Raw genomic sequence first — 20,614 nt, 5'->3', positions numbered from 1 at the left:
ACCAGTAGCTAATTTTGTGATTTTCATAAATTACTTTTGGTTGTTCAGGAATTTTTCAGTCATTTCCAGATTTTCATGATCCCATTTGGGGTTTTCTTAGCAAAGATATTGAAGTAGTTTTACTTTTTCCTTCTCCAGTTCATTTGACGGATGAGGAAATTGAGGCAAATAGAGTTAAGTCACTTTCCCAGGATCACACAGCTACCAAGTGTCTGAGGCCAGATTTGAACTCAGGAATATGAGTCTTCTTAACCCTAGGCCAGACACTCAATCCACTTCACCTGCCCTTTCACAAGTCACTACCTTCATGTGTAACATGAGAAGAATTGGACTAAATGAGTGATTTCCATTTAGTGTTTCTCCAGTCCCTTCAGTTTCTTGATAATAATCCAAGGTATTTCTGTTAAAAATTATTTAATGGCACCATAAACCATTAATTATTACAGCATATTATGAGTAGGATATTAAATGACTAATTCACATGCTATTTGTTGTTGTTGTTGCTGCCATTTTTACTGTTATTGCCATTGTTGCTGCTGTTGTTGCTGTTGTAAGGGGGGTAAAATTTTAGAAATCACTGGACCGGATAATCTCTAAGTCCCTTTCTGCAGTTATTATTCTATACATTCCAAGGCCAACCTAAGCTTAAATATCATTTAGGTGAACTACAAGACAGATAGACAACCAAAAGCAGGCTGGTATTTAAGGCCTGCAAAGCACTTTACAAATATTATCTTATTTGATCCTCACAACAACCCTATGAAGTAGATGATATTATATATTATCCCCATTTTATAGATGAGCAAACTGTTGTTTAATGACTTGCCCAAAATCACACAACTGTTGAATCTGAAGCAGGATTTGATCACAGATCTTCCTCACTCCAAACCCAATGTTCAATCTACCATGCCATCTAGCTGCTTATAGTTATAATTTAAGTTGGGGAGGTAGAAGTGTAGAAATGACGCCTTCTGAATCTTGGGGTGCTAGGGAAGTTGCTTCCCTCAGGAACAAAAGAGAGAGAGGGGAAAGCCTTCCTTATGTTCCCCGTACAGAAACTTTGACTTCCTCTAGGTTTAGAGTTGAAAAACTTGTTTCATTTTCAAATCTTCACTGTTACTTATTACCTATATTACTTTGAATAAGTCCCTATAGCTCTTTAGGATTCAATTGGCCTATCCAAAAAACTGGGGAAGGGAGGGAGAGGGAGGGGGGGAGGGAGTTAGACCTTAAGATTACTATAGCAAGGTTCTTTTCACCTCTAAATCTATGAACCCATAAATCTATCTTTGTTTTCTTAGAACCTAGAATTGTGTCTTTCACATAACAGATATTTAATAAACATGTTGATTGAATAAATGGGAGAATGAACAATGTTCTCTGACAGGGAACTTGAGAAAAAAAGAAAAAGTGAAAAGAAGCATTCCTCTAGATTGGAATCTCACAGCTATCCCTAGAGAGTTCTGAATAATTCAGATACCTCTAAGAATCTGCCCACATACATGTCTTTTGCTTCAGAAGACTGGTTTGCCTGTGAATGCAAGCAGGACGAGGGGTGGGCTCATTACCCTTTCCCTATGAGACCAAACTCAGATCTGGATCTCTTTCAGGTCTGTAGCCGGTGTGTGTTGTTCTCGGTTCTGTCATTAGGGGGCATCCACCACCCTCACATAGCCATTATACATACTGTAGCCTCAATCACCCCAGGAGCTAGGAGCTCCCCTTGTCCTCTTTCTTAAAAGAATAAGCACAGAAACCAGCAAAGAAGTTTCCCATGTCTCCTTCTGAAGTCTGGAACTGAGGGGAGGTTCCAGGAACAAAAGTGTGACTTTAGAGGTAGTGAATTAGCAACTCAGATCCTGTAGACTTAGGGATTCTAAGAAATAGAAGATAGAAGAAGATAGGACATTATTCCTTTCCTCTATAATGTATTACCTGGAAACTAAAATACTTGAAGAACACTGAGGTTGTGGAAATATCAAGGGAATTTCCCTAGGACATTTGATCTTAGACCCATGATGATAGGATCTTAGGTTTAGAGTTGGAAAGGACTTTAAAGTCTATCAAGTCTTACCCCTTCTTTATACAAATGGGGAAACTGAGGCACAGACTGTTTAAGTGACAATCCAGGCATACTACAGAGAGCCTCCTATCTGAGTAAGATTAGGGGTTTGGCATATAACTCAGTTCTTCTAGCTCTAAGACTCACATTGTTTCTACCAAGAGAATGTCAATAGCAATGAGACAGAGCAGCAACTCACTGATCTAGGAACCAGGACCCTTAGCTTCTCTCAATCCCATTTTCCTCTTCTTTCATACTAAGGGAGAATGGGATGATTTCTCACATCCATTTCTAACTCTGTCTAACATGCTACCATTCTGAGCCAAGGAATACTAAAAGCTCTCCCTCTCTATCTCCTGGCTTCCCTGGTTTCCTTTAAATTTCAGCTAAAGTTTTACTTTCTGCAATTAAGACTTTCCCATACCTCCTTAATCTTATTATCTTCCCTCTGAGACTACCTCCAATTTTTTCTGTATGTATATTGTTTTATATAGAGTTCTTTGCATGTTGACTTCTCTGTTAGACCACATGCCCCTTGACATTTGGGACTTCTTTTTGCCTTGTTTTGTATCCCCCCAGCACTTAGCAATGCCTAACACACAGTAAATGATTAATAAATGCTAGTTGGCTGACTGAAACTTTGCAGTTTACAAAGTGCTCTCATCACAACAACCCCATAAGGCACTTAATGCAAAGATTTAATTATTTGTTTATATTGTCCTGACAAAATCAACAATTCATCTGGGATTTGTCTTTAAATGATTTAAATTGTCCTTAAATTTAAATTGCAATTTAGTCTTTAAAGGTTGCCAAGAATATTGAGAAGTTAAATCATTTTCTCATGTTGATATAGTTAATATGTAGGTATCAAAGGTTAGACTTGATCTGCTAGTTTCCTGACTTCCAGCCTTGCTGGACCTTTAGACATTCCTCCACGCTACCTCTCTAGTGAAAGATTTACTATTTTTGTTTAACAGATTAGGAAACTGAGGTTCAGAGAAGTTGAAGGACTTACTCAAAGTCACACAGTTAGTGTCAGAACTAAAACTCAAATTCAGGCCTCCTGACAACACTCTTATTTGCATCCCTTGGCCTCTTGTCTTATCTAGGGTACAGTGGCAAAGTTGAGACTAGAACCCAAGTTTCCTTACTCCATACAAATGAACTTTTCTCATTCATCAGGAGTCTATAAATTCACATCAGCCAACTCATTTAGCATTTATTAAAGTGGTGCAGTGGATAGAGCACTAGCCCTAGAGTCAGGAGAACCTGAGTTCAAATCTACCCTCATATACTTGACACTTAGTAGCTGTGTGACTTTGGGCAAGTCATTTAACCCTTATTACTTCACATTCAGGGTCATACCAGTCCTCCTGATCCATATCTGATCACTGGACCCAGATAGCTCTGCAGGAGAAAGTGAGACTGGTGACTTACCACAGCACCTCCTCATTCCAATCCAATCCATGTACTTATGGCATCACCTCCCTGATGTCATAGTCTTCTTCAAGAATAAAGGACAAACATCATCATCATCATCATCATCATCATCATCATCATCACCATCATCATCATCATTATTATTATTATTATTATTATTATTATTATAGATGTGGCAGATACTATAGATACTATGCTAAGTTCTGGGGATACAAAGAATCTCAGGGTCACAAGGAACTTCAGAAGTCTAATCTTTCTTAAAATGGGGGACTCAACAATAATACACTACATATCTGCTCTGATATGGGATGATAGCATCCATAATTCTTTTCCCTTTACCTCTTTCAATGCAATCCTAAAATCACACTTATTTTTTGGGTTACCATATCATGCTGATCTTTTTTTTAATCTTGACTCTGTTATCCAATGTGTTAACCGTCCATCCTTCTTCTTGTCACCTGCCTATTATGTCCATTAGCTACACCTTCAGGCAAGCCACTGATTAAAACAGTAGACAATAAACCCAGTGACATTTCCTAGAGGTCTTCTAAATTAGCACCAACTCACTGATGATGACTCCTTGGGTCTGGGTAGTCAACTGAAACTACCTAAATGTAATTCAGCCCTATCTGTCTGTCTTGTCCACAAGGATAGCAGGAGAGAATATGAAATGTTATGCCAAATTCCAAGCATATTTTAATTTTTAAAAAGCATCTGTTAAGCTCCTACTGTGTTCCAGATACTAGGGATTAAGAGACAAAAAAGTGCCTGTATTCAAGGGATTTATATTCTCTTGAGGAGAAGAAATATGTCTTTAGGAAAATTAAGTCAAAAATATAATTAGTAATTTGCAAGGGGAGGGCACTGACCATTGGAAGCATTGGGATGGGCTTCCTCTCAGAGGTGAACTTTGAAGGAAATTCGGGATTCTGTGAGAAGGAGATGAAGGAATGTATTTCAGGACTGGAGGGTTACCTATATAAAGGCATAGAGATGGGATATGGACTATAAAGTTCCAGCAAGCAGACCCATCCCTAGAATGTATGTAGCAGGGTAACATATAATGAGATTGTAAAGGAAGCTAGCTAGTACTTGATCATGAAGGGCTTTAACAAAGGACTCTAGATTTGATCCTTGAGACAAAAGTGAGCATTTGGAGCTTTGTGGTTAGGAGATGGCATAGTCAGACCAATCTTGACCTTATAACTGATAGGGCTAGTCAATGTTAATGACAATAAATGTTTGTTGATTAGCTGCCAAAAATCATAGAACTGTTGAATGTCAGAACTAGAAGAGTTCTTAAAGAGAATTTCATTTAACACTCTCTCCCATTTGAAGAAACAGATGCTCAAAGAGGGGTAATGATTTATACAAGGTTGCACAGTTAGTCAGAAGCAGAACCATAAGTATAAAATATTGATTTTGTTGCAAAAAAAAAAAGACCAACAAAGGCAGAAATTAAGAAGAATATAGTACCATATTCATTCAATGTTAGAATAAATTTTAGAAATTATCACATCTAGCCTCCTTCAGTCAAGAGACTATCCCAAAGCTATACAACTAGTAAACATTAGAGCTAAAATTCCAATTATAAGCCAATAAGAAAACAGCAATAATAATATTTACATACTGCTTTAATTGCAAAGTGTTTCACACATTATTTTTTTTATTTCAAAATAGAAGGTAATGCACAAAAACCTTGCTAACTTTGGTACTGTAATCTCAAGATTTGAAATGGTTCTGACAGATGACATATAATTTTACTGAACATATGGTTAGAAATCAGACTTTCCCTCAGGAAAAAAATATCCTGTATATAATCTATTGGTAGTTTCCTCAACAGGACTTTCATTCATTTCTGTTTCAACAATGAATTCTTGAAAATTCTCAAGTCAAAATATTTTGGTCATTCTCATTCCATTTCTTGATTCCAGTTTATAACTGTTCATAATACAGACCCTACCTGAGATTCAAATGAATTCATGCTCAGTTCCAAACAACAGAAGAAAACATTGACAAGCAGGATTAGTTGCAGAAATTAAGAATGCTTAGTTTAGAGAAGAGAAACATGATGGTTGTCCCCAAATATTTGAAATGGTCTTATGGGATAGAAATACTGACTGTTTTTACTTGTCCACAAATTCACAGGAACTCAGAAGTCATCTAGTTCAATCCATACATGAAAGAAACTTTAACATACCCAATAAGTGGTCATCTAATCCCCCTCCATTGAGGGAAAATTATCAGCTCTCCAGGTAGCCCATTCTACTTTTAGACAGTTTTTCCTAACAATTTTTCCAAATTCTATCTATTGCTCCGGTTCTGGTCTCTGGGGCCAAACAGAACAAATATAATCCTCTGCCACATGGAACCCCTTCAAGTGCTTGAACTAGATACTCATGTTCCAACTCAGCCCCTCCCCAGGCTTCTTTTCTCCTGGCTAAACATGCCCAGGTGCTTCAAAAGATCCTCATGTTTCATGAGCTCAAGACATTTCACCATTCTTGTTTACCTCCTCTGGACATTGTCCAATTTGTCAATATCCTTAAATTGTGCACTCAGAATTGAATACAACCACAGGAGTTGACAAAGGCAGAATTTAATGAGATTATTTTCTCCCTAATTCTGGGAGCCATGCCTTCTTCTAATGTTGCCCATGATTGAAGTAACTTTGGGGGGGGAGGGGAGGGGAGTTGCCATATCATTCTGCTGATTCATATTGAACTGTTTCTGTTGTTCTTGTTCATGAGTCATTTTAGTCATGTCTGGCTCTTTGTGACCCCATTTAGTACTTTCTTGACAGTGATACTTTTTACAGCCCTCCCTCACTTAAAACTAATTCACTTCCAAGTCATGGCATCACCTTCCTGGTGCCATGGTCCTCTTTAAGAACAAAGGACAAGGGGGCAGCTAGGTGGTGTAGTGGATAAAGCACCGGCCTTGGAGTCAGGAGTACCTGGGTTCAAATCCGGTCTCAGACACTTAATAATTACCTAGCTGTGTGGCCTTGGGCAAGCCACTTAACCCCATTTGCCTTGCAAAAACCTAAAAAAAAAGAAAAAAGAAAAAAAGAACAAAGGACAAACAATAACAACTGGACTAGTTTATCATTTCCTTTTCCAACTCATTTTACAGATGAGGAAACTGAGGTAAACAGGGTGAAATGTCTTGTACAAGATCACACAGCTTATAAGTTTCTGAGACCAGATTTGAACTTAGGAAGTTGAGTCTTCCTGATTCCAAGACCAGTGCTCTATCCAGTGTATCAACTAGTTGTCCCTCATATTGAGCCTGCAACTCATCTAAAAACTCCAGATTTTTTTAAAGACTAAGTGCTGTCTATCCATACCTCCTCCTTTTTATGCTCATAGAGGAGCTATTTATAGTAAGCTTTTACATTTATCTCTTTTGATTTTCCTTTGATTAAATTCAGTCCAATGCTCTGGCCTTGTCAAGGTCCTTTTGGATTCTCACTGTTAGCTTTTGCTCCCAGCTTTTTAATAATTTGAAAATCTGTTGAGCATACTATATATGACTTTATCCAAGTCGCTGATAAAAATGTTCAATAGTACAAGATTAAGCACAGATGCCTGGAGCACTGCACTTGAGTCCTCCTGCCATGTGAAAATTCAACCTTTAATAACTGCTCTGCATCCAGTCATCATAGTAGTCCTGAATCTATGTGAAGCTATTATCATATAATCCAAAATTCTCTATTTCTCTTCACAAGAATTGTATGAGGTCCTTTCTCAAAAGCTTGCTAAAATCTAGGTAAATTTTATCAACAGGATTTTCTTCATTTGCTACATTAGAAATCTATCACAAAAATGAAATGAGCTTAATCTAGTATGATTTATTCTCAACAAAGCCATGCTGGCTCTTTGTAATTACTTTGTCCACCATCTCTTTCATGATCTTTTCTGGAATTTTCCCAAAAATCAAAGTCAAACTCACTGGTCTATAGTTCAAAGGCTCTGTTCTCTTTTTTTAAAAATCATGTCATTTGCCCTTTTTTAGTCTTGTGACAATTTTTCCATTCTTCTTGATTTTTCATATATCACTGAGGATATCATTGAGGAATCACATCTGCCCATTCTTTCAGGAATCAAAGATGGAGTTCCTCTACAGCAGGTGACTTAAATTTATCAAGTTCACCTAAAAACATTAATTATCTGTGTGGTCATTTCCAGTGTAGATGTAATTCTATACTACTGAGAAATCAGAAAGGAAATCAGAATTGAGCCACTTTATTTTCTCTTTGTTAACATCACCTAAACTACCCCCCAAGCAAAGATCCTATGCTTTCTGCAATTCTCATTTTTCTTCCAATATAAGTTTTAAACATTATATATTGTCCTTAGTTTCCTTAAACAGCTAAGCTTTAATATTCCTAATACTATTTATATAGGTCTGTGACATACCTTTATATTCAACCTGTTACCTGGTTTTGCTTCTATTTTCTGTACATATTTTTTTACAATTTAATTTTTTTTGATACATTTCAAGTTCCAAACTGTCTCCCTCTCTCCCCACCCTGTACTTAAGAAGGCCATCATTTGGCACAGCAAAACTATACTATAAAAAGTATGTATAGTATACAAAGTCATACTATGTATACTTCTATTTGTTAGTTCTTTCTTAGGAGGTGATTAGCATCTTCTCTCATATGCCCTTTGTAGTTTATTTGAATATTTTTAACATTCAAAATAGCTTAGTCTTTCATAGTTATTCTTTGAACAATATTGTTGCTACTATATTCAGTGTTCTTTTGTTTCTACTCATTTAACCCATTATTTCAGGCAAGTCTTTCCATGTTTCTCTAAAATTAGCCTGTTCATCATTTCTTAAAACACAGTAATATTCTATCACAATTATATACCACAACTTAGCCATTCCTCAATTGATGGATATCTCCACAATTTCCAGATCTTTGCCACCACAAAGAGAACTATTATAAATATTGTAGAATACATAATATATATGTTCTTTTCCTTTTTTACCTGATCAACTTGGAAAACTGTGTCAAAAGGTAAACACAGTTTTATAACTCTTTGGACATATTTACAGATTGCCCTACAAAATTATTAAATTAGTTCACAGTTCCACTAATAGTGTATTAGTGTCCCAAGTTCCATACAATTTTAAAAAGCAAAGTTGGTTCATGAATTTTCTATGCATATACATGGGACTCTTCAAATAAATTCCATTTTTCCTCTTTATTTGAATCACTTTATTTCCCTTTGTATTTTCAGAATCTCATTCTTGAGCATCTTCCATCCCTCCTAAGTTGTCTTCCTCTGAAACTTTTTAGTTCATGGGATCCTACCTATTTTTCCAAAATCCAAAGTGCATATCATATGTTTCCTCATATATATGACAAATTCTAGAATGGGAATGCTAGTGGTCACCTATCCCATAAGTTCCCATCATTTCCACCCCAGTAGCTACTCCCTCTATGCAAGTAAGAATTAAATACAGAATATTTTCCTCTTTCTTTAGAAGAATGAAATTATCACTAAGGCGTGACCAAATGCTATTATCTAATCTGTTTTGGGCAAAGAGTTCCAGAATGTGTCTGAATAGCTGAAGTCTCCCATCATATTATACCCAGAGGTATAATATATTAGTATACTTCTGCACTAAAGTTGTAATTAGTTTCCCAAACTCCTCATTTATTCCTTCTATATGCCAAGGTGGTCTGCAAGATAAATATCAATGACAAAAAAAAAATCTCATCTATTTCTCTCTCCTTCAACCTTTACCCAAATACTCTTCCATCATACTTCCTAATTCTGGTTCCAACATTTCTACTCATGAGTACACATAAGTATACCTTCTAAATATGTAATATTACTCCAGTGCCTCTTTTACCTATAGGGTTTCTTTTGAAGCCATAGTCCAGTAATGTGTTCCAACACAGTGATACCTTTGAAGTCAAATTTGCCCACTTAAATTAAGATTGCTGGTTTTTCTTGTTTGTTGCTTAAACCTTGGACATTTACATATAGATACTTGAGGTCATGGGTTTTCCTACTGGTTCCTTTCTTGTGTTTATGCCTCCTGGAATTTTTAGGTGTCCTGACTTCTCTTAACTATTCTTCTCCCAATGACAGTGACATTGTCTTTCTTATATTCCTCACATACAATACTCCTAGTCCCCCAAACCAGGAATACTTTCTTTCCTCTTCTCCATCTCTTTACTTTCCGACTTCCTTTAAATCTCAACACCTTCTGTAAGATGTTGTTCCCAGATCTCCTTAATCTTAGTGAATTGCTGACAATTTATCCTACAGTACTTATTTTGTTTGTACATAATTGTTGGTATTTAGTCTCCCCCATTAGAATGTGAACTCCTTAGAGTTCATGGGGATTATTGTTTTGCATTTTTTTGGATTCTCAAAATATAGTAGATACTTAATAAAAGCTAGCTTGCCAACTGACTGACTTTCTTCTTTGAGGCTACTCCCTAAAAACTCTCTGATTTTCAAGGATATGCACAATCCTCCTCCAAGTCACCCAATCCTTTTCAGTTTAATGGTATGTTGATTACATTTGCAAGACATGTGACAAAAACATCCTTATCAGACTTTGTTAGTTATCCCCAGTTTCTGATCAGGAATCTGTCAACTTTATATTGTAAACCCATGATGGAGAAATTCAAAGCTCATTCTCAGAAATGCCTTCTCAGTCAGTTGTTCATTTCCCAAGTTAATTTTTCTCTTCTGCATTTTTTAACTTTGATAGACAATAGTGAGGAAAATACAACCTGCTCCCTGTGGCCCTCTGTTTCTTATCAAGACTTTATTCACAATGCTTAAGTTTTTTCTGATGGCATCAATTGTGCTATGGATGAATCTCGCAGAATAGAGAGTTGGCATACATTTGGATAAGTTTTGGCGTGATCTCTGTTATGTCTTGTATAGAAAACCCAGAAAGAAAATTTTGTTTAATAATTGCAGTCATTTTTAACTCTTCGTGACCCCATTTTAAGTTTTCTTGGCAGAGATAATGAAGTGATTTATCATTTCCTTCTTCAGCTCATTTTACAAAGGAGGAAACTGAGGTAAACAAGATTTTGTGACTTGACCAAGGTCAAACAACTAATAAGTGCCTGAGACCAGATTGCACCCAGAATGATGTCTTCCTGACTCCAGATCAAGTGTTCTGTCCACTACACCTTATAGTTATCCAGAAAAACAAGAGATATTTTTGTTATTGGGTCATAAAATAGACAACAATGTCTCACAACTACAAGCAAGGAATCACCAACTACTATTCTTCTACTTCCTTTTCTTCCTCTACCAGATAATTTCTCACCTGCTAGCTTCCTTCCCCCACCTCAGGTTCCTTTCTTTTCCCCTTGGAAGCATTCACATCTGTTGATTCAGTAAATCATTTTAACAATCTGGAATGTGTAGAGACATTCTTCCAACTTCTTCACTTACTTCCCTAAGAGAAAAAATCAACTTATGCTGGGAACACACAGGTAACAGGCACAAGGTTGTGGTAAAAATAAAAATATTTTACACTCAATATGAGCCATTTCACAATTTCCCTTGTTCACCACAAAGGTTGATGTTTCCAACATGGTTTCTCAAAACTATTTGTGAATGTTTATACCTCAACTTTAAATACCTAGTTAAAACTTTTTACAAGCAATTATCACATCTTATTAACCTGACTGCCTCACTCAAATTCCTTTCCTTTGTCTCAACAAAAATCCCATCACCACACCCCTTCATCAGATAGAATCAAAACCAAGAGGTGAATTCTGCAGAATTTTAGCTCAATGAAAGGAAAGACTTCTTAACAATCCAAATTTCCCAAAGCAAAAGGAATGGACTGTCCAAAGTGGTTTTGTGAGCTCCATATCAAGGGATGTTTAGGGTTGTACTTGGGATGGTAGATTAGACTAAATGTCTTTTAAATTTCTTTTCAGCTCTTTGATTTGCAATTCTAGGAGCCTAGGAGTCTTTTTATTCCCCCAAAAATCTAGTGAAGCTACATTAAAATCAATCAATAGTTCATGACATCTAAATTAAATAAATACAGTGGTTTGTTCAGAAGAGGATGTCATGATTACCAAAAGTTTTCTCTCTAGACAATCATCTAATCATCTAATCTACCCCAATCAATATGTGCTTGAGCATGATGAGAAAGACCAGATTTATCACAGCCATGTGACTTTAGCCAAATAATTTCACCTCTTCTAGACTCAGCTTCCTCATCTATAAAATGAGGTTAAGAATTCCTGCCCTAACTAACTATCCCATAGGATTATTGTGGATTTCAACTGGGATAATGGGTGCGAAAGTGCTTTGTGAACTTTAAAATACTCTATTTGTGGGAGGTAAAAGGTAAGGCATTTTAAGCTGTAAAATGTATACCAATCACACCTTGTATTTATAGTGAAGGAGAGTCTACCTTTGAAAAAGCTCAAAGAAAAAGTGGGGGCTATATGTTTGGCACCTCCCTTCCTCACAGAAGATCAGTGGGAGGATCAAGGAAAATCTGTAAAATACTTTGAGATACTCAAAAGAAAAGGCCTATGAAAACATTGAGTCATTTTAGAAGGCCTATACAATTTCAAAGCAGAACTCCAAGGTCTTTGCCAGGTATACATTCCTAGGTCCCTTTTATCAAAGTTGCTTTATTTTTTTAATTGTAAACTCAACAATTATTAATAAAAGCAAAAATCATATAAATACACAAAACAGGGGGCAAACCAATCTTATAACCCACTTCCATTCTTTAATGAGGACTTACTTTTTAAATGAACTAACAAACAAGGAAAGAAAATGCTTCTATTCTGTGTTCCCTTCCAGGTCTATCTAAGTTTTTCACCTTTTACTTTGGACATTTGTTAAAGAAAAAGATAGACAGTTATACCTGGATAGAGTGAGACTCAAAGATATATTATAATGGGGAAAATGCTGGGTTTGAAGGCAGAGGAACTGATTTCAACTCCTGTCTCAGTAACTTACTATTTGTATGATTCTGGATCAGTCACCATAGCTCTTTGAGCTACAGTTTCATCACTTGGAAAATGTAGGTACTGTACTAGATAAATTCCAAGGTTTCTTTAAATTTTAAATCTATGATCCTTTTTTATCAAAAGGGAGAGTAGACTAGACAGCCTTCCATTGGACTTTCCAGCCTGATGATCCTGGAATTCAGTTGTAAATTTTAAAAGAATTCTAGTCTCCTTTCCCAAGTAGCAACCTCCTTTATGAGCCCAGTCTTTGCTTAAAGTTATCCTTTGATGGAGAGCTCACAGAATCACTTTGGGAGGCCATTCCTTTCACTTTGGGAAATTGAATTTATCAGAACCTCCTGGTTCTGATTCTATCTGATGAAGAGGCATAATAATACAATTTTTGTTGAGACAAAGGAAAGGAATTTGAGTGAGGCAGCCAAGTGATTTCCAGATAACACGAATAATCGATAATGTAAGACAATTACACTTGTCTTACAATGGCATATGTGAAGTTTAGTATAGTAGAAAGTTGGCCTCAGATTCAGGTAGAACTGCTTCAAGTTCATTTCTGACTGAAACTGGTTGCATGACTCTGGGCAAGTCATTTGACTTCTTAGTACCTCAGATAACTAAGACCCTATGTTATGAGCAGGTATTGACTTGCTCAGATAGGAGTTTTCTTATTGGAAGTTCCCCATACCAATGAAATCACAAGTCCTATAAAATTATATAATTATGAAATAATAGTAGTAGCATTAATAATAATAATAATAATAATAACATAAAATTAATGAATTAAAGAAAATGGATGTATTAAACATTTATTATATGCCAAACACTAAATGGTAAGTACTGGGGATAGAAATAGAAAAATAATAGTGCCTTCTCTCAAACTCATACTCCAAGTGGAAAAGACAATAGCCATTTGAAGATGCAGCTGCAATAGAAAGGTCCATAAGTCCCAAGGCTGTAGTAGATGGGTAGATGGCAAGTGCCATCTAGTATACTTTTAGGATGCATTAGTAGAGCAGATGGAAGTGTCTAGGGGTCAGAATGGTATAGTGACAGGGCAATTTGTAAGGCCAGAAAGATCACAGTAACTGGGCATGGTAAGACCATAGTCCTCCACCTTATTAGGAGGATTATTTATGGGTGATGACTCCCAACTAATCCAAATGTTGTAAGTAGCAATATCTATATTGTAGGGCAGGGAACCTGAAGGGGCCCAGCCTGGCTTCCCTGAGAAGGGAGTAGCCCTGAGAATTCTGGTAGAATAGGGATTTGAGGTTCCTTCCTAAAGAGGTAGGAATGGGAGGAGGCAGTATTCATAGAAGATGGGGAAAGATGATGGGGGGAGCAGATGGTGAAGAAGGGGAGAATCAATGAGAAAACTGTGGAAGAAGGGCTCTTCCAAGTCATTCTTACCTAGTGTCCTAAGCAATAGCTTACATTTATTGTGATACTTAAATAGATCTGTGACATCATTTTTGAGCCAATGACATCCCATATAATGCTTGCTCTATATCCTTCAATAAATCCTCCATAGAAGTTCCCCCAATATACCACATACTTAACTCTACCTCTCTTAACATTGTATTAATGAAATAGAGAATGTAGGCTGACCACTTGTTACATGAAAAATAATTACCTTTGAAAGTAAATCAAATAGTATATTTATATGTATATATTATATATAATATATAAATTTATATATACTTCCTCAAATAATATACTTTATGAAACTTCTGCCTAATTCTTATTTTTTTAAACAAAATCTTCTAAATCAAAAATTTTATAGCCAACTAAGAATATGTTTATCTCTATCACTGAAAAGATGTAATATTGTTTTTGTAATGTAATGTAATAATTATGGAATATTATTGTTAAAGTCTGCTTAATACATTTCTAATACCATCATTAAAAAATTTCCTTAATATGTATGCAGATTCATCTGATAATGAAGTCTTAGTGTGGGAGAAAGAATAGAAATTTAGATTCAGGGACAAATCTTCACTCTAATCCTACCTCTGATACTTATAATCCATGTGACCATAGGAATTGGAGATATGGCAATGGCAATGACCATTGGGAATAATAATGCTTGATGTACCTGCCTCATAAAGGTACTGAATTCTCAACTGAGATGTTTATAAAGTGCGCTACAAATTTTAAAGCTGCAGATACATATCAGTTATTATTAGGAAAAAAATTTAGAAATAAAAAAGTAGGATTATGGGTCAGTAAGCTATTTTTATTTTCTAGATCATTTTGATTTTTTTTATAAAAATATCATCAATTGATTCCAAGACATCTTTCAGCTTGCTATGTTGTCATTCAATCCCTTGCTCAAATTCATGGCACCTTCCAACATAGAATGCCCTTGAGTATACTCAGTCTGATCCATCTGCTCTTCCCCTCTTTATTTTCTAAGTTGAGTGGCTCTAGACAATACATTCAACCTCTTTATAAGAAGAGCTGACATTTAGATAGTACTTTAAGATTTCCAAAAACATTATCTCCTTTTTATCATCACAATGTGATGAGTTCTTATTATTCCCCTTTTTATAGATAAGGAAACCAAAAGAGAGAGCGGTTAAATGACTTGCCAAAAATCATAAAGCTAGTAAGTGACTGAAGAAGGGTTCAAATTCATGTTTCAAATCCAAATTAGACTTAAGCTGAGCTTTTTATCCAGTTCTTTATCTACTCAACAACTAAGTTAAATGACTTGCCCAGGGTTATATGGTTTTATTTTTGGTTCTTTTTAGAGGGGGAGGTTTTTATGGAGAGAGAGAGAGAGAGAGAGAGAGAGAGAGAGAGAGAGAGAGAGATCTTTAGATATATATGTATATAGGGGTGTGTGTGTGTGTGTGTGTGTGTGTGTGTGTGTGTGTGTGTGTGTGTGTGTATTGAGAACCCAGATTTAAACTTATACTCCTTGGGACCGGGCCTAGTTCTCTTTCTACTAAACTATGTCTTTCTGTGCTAGATATAAGCCCCACTGAGGACAGAGGTTGCATCTTTTCCTTCTGCCTCTCCTTCATCTAGGAGCATCAACTTAGGCATACAGGTATTCGATAATTTTTTTTATCAAAAAATGACTAGATGAATGAATAAAGGAATGGCCACAATGAGATCTGAATTACCTCAAATGATCCCCACTCTTGGAAAACAGCTTCCCACATATGTCAACTTCCATTTGGCCTTACTGCAATGTGAGTTTCCAAAAAGAGTCTTGAAAAGAGAGTTCATAAGCTTCCTGGTATGTGTGTTATTAAATACAAGTTCATTAAATTCAACAACCAAGTCATAAGACTGTTTTGCACTCTATTCTAGAACTTAAAATTAAGAACATCAAACAAGTAACTCATGGCAAGTCTTTTGATAGCTTAACCCAATAAGAGGGATAGACATTTCATTATTTCAGTCTTCCTCTGCTGTACATTGTTAAGTTAGGTGATGGAAATTTTAAATGATTTTTGCAGTATATGTGTGTATATGTTTTCATTCTAATGTTTAAGAAACAGGGAATGCCTTTCCTCCAATCTACAAAATTTATCATGGCAGTGAGCCCAGATGTCAGATCTGTCCTCTTGATATTCATCCAATAGCATATTCAAGGGATTGGTAGAAATTGTGTTCTGGATTGGAGAATCACAGGAAAAGTTTTTTTTTTTAAAAAAAGAGTTTCAGAGTTAAAAAAGCCCTTAGAGATGAGAACCTAATTTTCTTATTTTAAAGGGAGAAAAATCTAAGAAAATTAAAGAAATTTGCCTATGGTCATACAGTTAATTTAAAAAACAAAAGTTACTATTTGAAATTAGATCTTGGGGCAGCTAGGTGGCGCAGTGGATAAACACCAGCCCTGGAGTCAGGAGTACCTGGGTTCAAATCCAGTCTCAGACACTTAATAATTACCTAGCTGTGTGGCCTTGGGTAAGCCACTTAACCCCATTTGCCTTGCAAAAATAAAAAAGTAAAAAAAGTAAAATAAAAATAAATAAATAAATAAGAAATGAAATTAGATCTTGCAAACTCCCAATTTCAGTATAACACTCATTAAAATGGGTCAGGGGAGTGGAGTGGGAGGTTGGGGAGAAGTAGGAAGGAGTAGTAAGACTTTGGGAGTAGAGTTCACCATTCACTTTACTTTGCCTCTATTGAAAGACATGGCTAGAAGGTCATATCTTCCCAGAAACCTTTGCTGATCATCAGAGGCAGAAATGATATTTCCTTTCTCTAGATTCTTTTAATTTTATTTGAAGTCAAGAAAAGGACCATTTGGTTGTCTTCCTTACTGCTGCCCTTCATATTCTCTCATAAGATAATGACTCTTATTTTTTAAGATCAGAGACGAACATGAGATAAGAATCAAGAGAGGAAAAGAGGAAAGTTGCCAGGACCAGGTTCCGGCCATGGACAGTTTCATCGAATGCTTGAACAAGTTAAAGGACGTCCACGAAAAAGAAGTCCTTGGTAAGATTCAGCCTCTAGGGAGACAAGAGTAAGGTCACAGGGTGGGCTATATAATCCTTGGGACCAGAACCTTGTAAGCTGTACCTTAAAAAGCTCTCTAATCCTGTGGCACCTTAAATGAAAGAAGATTCAAAATGCCCATATGAAGACCAGTATAAATGACAAGGCTCCCAACCAACATCTCATAAAAAAACATGTATGGATTATAAAATAAGCAGCTCTCCTGCAAAAAGAGAACATATCCTCCTTTGTGGGTCTCCATCCCATCACAGAATTGCAGGAATCATTTGGGCAAGAATTATTCAACTTACCCTGGAATGAAGACTTGGGACTCAAAGGATAAGTATTCACAGAGCCTGGACCCAGAGGGGCTGGTGCATGCTGAGGGAACACTCTGTTGGGTCTTTTCTTTCCCCTGAGAAAGATATAAGATCATAGATTTAAAGCTAGGAGTCGCAGAAACCACCTATTCCAAACCCTTCATTTTTCAGATGAGGAAATAACACTTCAGAAATATTAAATATTTTCCCCCAAGTCATTCAGGAAATAAATGGCAGAATCAGAAATTTTCTGTTCAGGCATTTCAATTATGCCTGACTTTTTGTGACCCCATTTGGGGTTTTCTGGGCAAAGACACTGGAGTGATTTGCCATTCCCTTTTCCAGTTTGTTTTACAAAGGTGGTGAAGAAATCGAGACAAATGGGGTTAAGTGACTTGTCCAGGCTCACACACCTTGTAAATGTTTGAGCCCTGATTTGAACTCATAAAAATGATCCTGATTCCAAATGACTCTGTCTACTGAATCACCTAGCAAATGCAAGTCTACATTTTTCTGACTCTAAATCCAAAGACCCTTATCACTATACCAAGATGCCTCAGAGATAAGTGCATGAAGGATAAGAGACAGCTTTGGAAATACCCTGATATAACCTTGAAAGAAAATCATAGTAATTTATTGTTAAAGACAGTCAGAAAAGGCCTTTGCCATGGATGAGAAATGAAGGAAGATGCCTTGGCTCACTGCCAAAATTCTAATATCCCTTTTCAGCCTGAGCTCCTCCTACAAAAGAGGACCCCAGACTTTCATTTTCATACCCTTCTGCCAGATAATGTGCCCATACACTTAACAGACAGTGACTTGGTTCTAAAATGGAATGTTCAGTGTCTTCACATTCTCTCCCTCTTGCAGGGCTGCAGAACAAGTTGTTGGAGCTTAATACAGAGAAATGTCGGTGAGTTTAGCAGAAGAAGGGGCCCCATTGCTGTGTAGGCTAAATCTTAGTGTTCTCCCTAAGGGTCCAGAGGAAAACTTCAAAGGAAATCTTTGTCAGTGTTTGGCAAAATCCCTTTCCACTTTAGGGTGCCTCACCCGATCACAGGAGATTTATGATACCTACAGGATACTAACTTTTCCCTTCAAATTTCTGACTGGTCGCTCAGTTTTATGACACAAGATGGATACCAAGTTCAAAATAGCCCCAATGGTGGGAGGATACCCAAAGGAATGGGAAAGCAGAGGAGGAAAACCATTCTTTGAAAACTGGAAATAGTCCATGATCCTTAGTTTATATGAATGAACCATATAGAAATCATAGAATGTCTAAGCAAAGCCAGACCTTAGAGATTATCTGCCCCATCCCACTCATTCTCCGGTCGATACTGAGAACCAGTGAAGTTAAGAAAAGACAGCTGTGAGTATAGTAGTAGGAATGCTAAGAGCAAAGTCAGACTGTTTCTGACAGTTACTTTCTAGTTGACCTGATGCAAGTCATTTAATCTTTCTCATATCACTTGAATTAAACACTCTCTAAGAACCCTTATTGTTCAACATCTAAGCAACTAGGATAGAGTCATACAAAAAGTTGTGGCAAACCCAAAATTTGAACCCAGACCCTCTGATTAATCAGAACAGTGATCTTTCCATTAAACCCCTATTTGGGCTGGTTTGCCATTTCCTTCTCCAGCTCCTTTTACAGATGAGGAAATTGAGACAAAGAAGGTTAAGTGATCTGCCCAGGATCACAGACTGTGACCGAGGTCAAATTTGAACTCAGTTCTTCTTGACTCCAGGCCCTACAACTCTATCCCACTGTGCCATTTAGTTTCCCTGTACCAAGCTTTAAGTGTTGATTCCTCTCTCCCCTTCATTTTATCCATGCTTTCTTGAAACTATCTTCCTCATTATCATTTCTCTAATCCTGATTAGATCCTTTCCCATTAAAAAAAAAATCCTATGATTCTAGTTTAGGCCTTCATCACTTCTCAAATGAGCTATTGTGATGGCCTCCAAGGTGGAATTCCCCCCTACCTTCAGGCCTTCCTCTATCCAGGTCAACTTTAATAAACTTCTCTGACTTGGAAATTTTCCCTGCTGAAGGCAAGGAAAGGGTCATTTTCATTGTTTCCTCCTTGCTTCTTGAATTAGAGATGCCCAGAGGATTGAAGAGCTATTCGCCAAAAACCACCAGCTTCGGGAGCAACAGAAAGCCCTGAAGGAGAATGTTAAGGTGTTAGAGAACAGGTAAGTCCTGCATCTTGGGAGGACCCAGAAAAATGAACAGCACCCCACAGGGTCCTTCTAGAACATGACTTGGAAAAGATTTCTCATTTAAGAGATTCCAAGAACACAAAGCAATTTGAAAGCATTAATGAGCCCCACTTTAGTAGCTCAGTGAATAGAGCATCGGGCTTGGAGTTCGAAAAATTCATCTTTCTGCATTCAAATTCAACCTCAGAGACTTCCTAGCTGTGTGACCCTGGGCAAGTCACTTAACCTTGTTTGCCTCAATTTTCTGAGAAATTGGCAAATCACTCTAGTACCTTTGCTATGACTGAGACAACTGAATAAATAATCATAATCTAAGCCCCTTCTAACTCTAATAATCTGTTATTTCATACCTCATCTTTATATAGAAAGCATTTTTAAAATGCCCTCCTATCTATATGATTCTCTACTATCCCCCTGTGAGGATAATAGAAGTATTGTACCTTTTTTTATAGAAGAAGGAACTAATGACCCAAAAGAGAAACAATTTGCACAAAGGTTATAGAGTTTGTCATCAACCAAGAAGGGACTATAATTCTGGTCTCCTGATTCTTAATTCAGTACTCTCTCCAATAATTCCCATAAATGAAAATCCAAATTTATCAACCAAATAGAGGTAATTCTGATTACTGTTAATTATGTGTGTGTGTAATTTATATAGTATTTTAAAGATTTTAGACTGTCCCACTCTTCACATACATAATCTTACTTGATCTTTACAACTATTATGTGAGGTAGGTAGTTCAAGTATGATTTCCATTTTATAGATGAGAAACTGAGGCCGTAAAAGGTGAGATGACTTTCCCCAAATGCTCAGTTAGTAAATGGCAGACTCAGACATCAGACTCAAGTTCAATTGTACCACACTCCCTCCTGTAATTAGGACTATCAGAGTACACGCAGAATGCTTTTAAGAGTATTTTTCCATAAAAAAATCTCTCTTTGGTTGTATTTAAATTAGCATTCACTTTGCAAAATTTCCTTTTTATACTCAACTTCTCATAAACACCTGTAGGATATAAAGAGAGAGGTTTCCTCTCATCACTGGCCTTTCTCTTTATGAATTTAAAATGCAATTGGAAAATGAGCATGTCACACCCCAAAATCCTTTCC

General features: G+C 36.6%; 1 protein-coding gene across 4 annotated transcripts in view; it reads left to right on the top strand.

Moving 5' to 3' along the window:
• Nucleotides 1-20,614, top strand: part of RBBP8NL (RBBP8 N-terminal like) — a 75,688-nt gene that overhangs the window by 10,172 nt on the left and 44,902 nt on the right. Inside the window, exons 2-5 of one of the 4 annotated variants that reach the window (XM_074210420.1) lie at nt 15,469-15,549; nt 16,826-16,955; nt 18,146-18,188; nt 19,382-19,477. In XM_074210420.1, coding sequence (XP_074066521.1) covers nt 16,895-16,955; nt 18,146-18,188; nt 19,382-19,477 — 200 coding nt within the window. In that variant the 5' untranslated portion in view covers nt 15,469-15,549; nt 16,826-16,894. Of the gene's footprint in view, nt 1-14,162; nt 15,550-16,825; nt 16,956-18,145; nt 18,189-19,381; nt 19,478-20,614 lie in introns of those variants that run through there. The other 3 variants (XM_074210421.1, XM_074210422.1, XM_074210423.1) reach the window with 3 other exon arrangements.

The sequence above is a fragment of the Macrotis lagotis genome, chromosome 1 (genome assembly GCF_037893015.1).
Source record: "Macrotis lagotis isolate mMagLag1 chromosome 1, bilby.v1.9.chrom.fasta, whole genome shotgun sequence".
NCBI lineage: Eukaryota > Metazoa > Chordata > Mammalia > Peramelemorphia > Peramelidae > Macrotis > Macrotis lagotis.
This window is presented reverse-complemented; position numbering and strand designations above follow the sequence as displayed.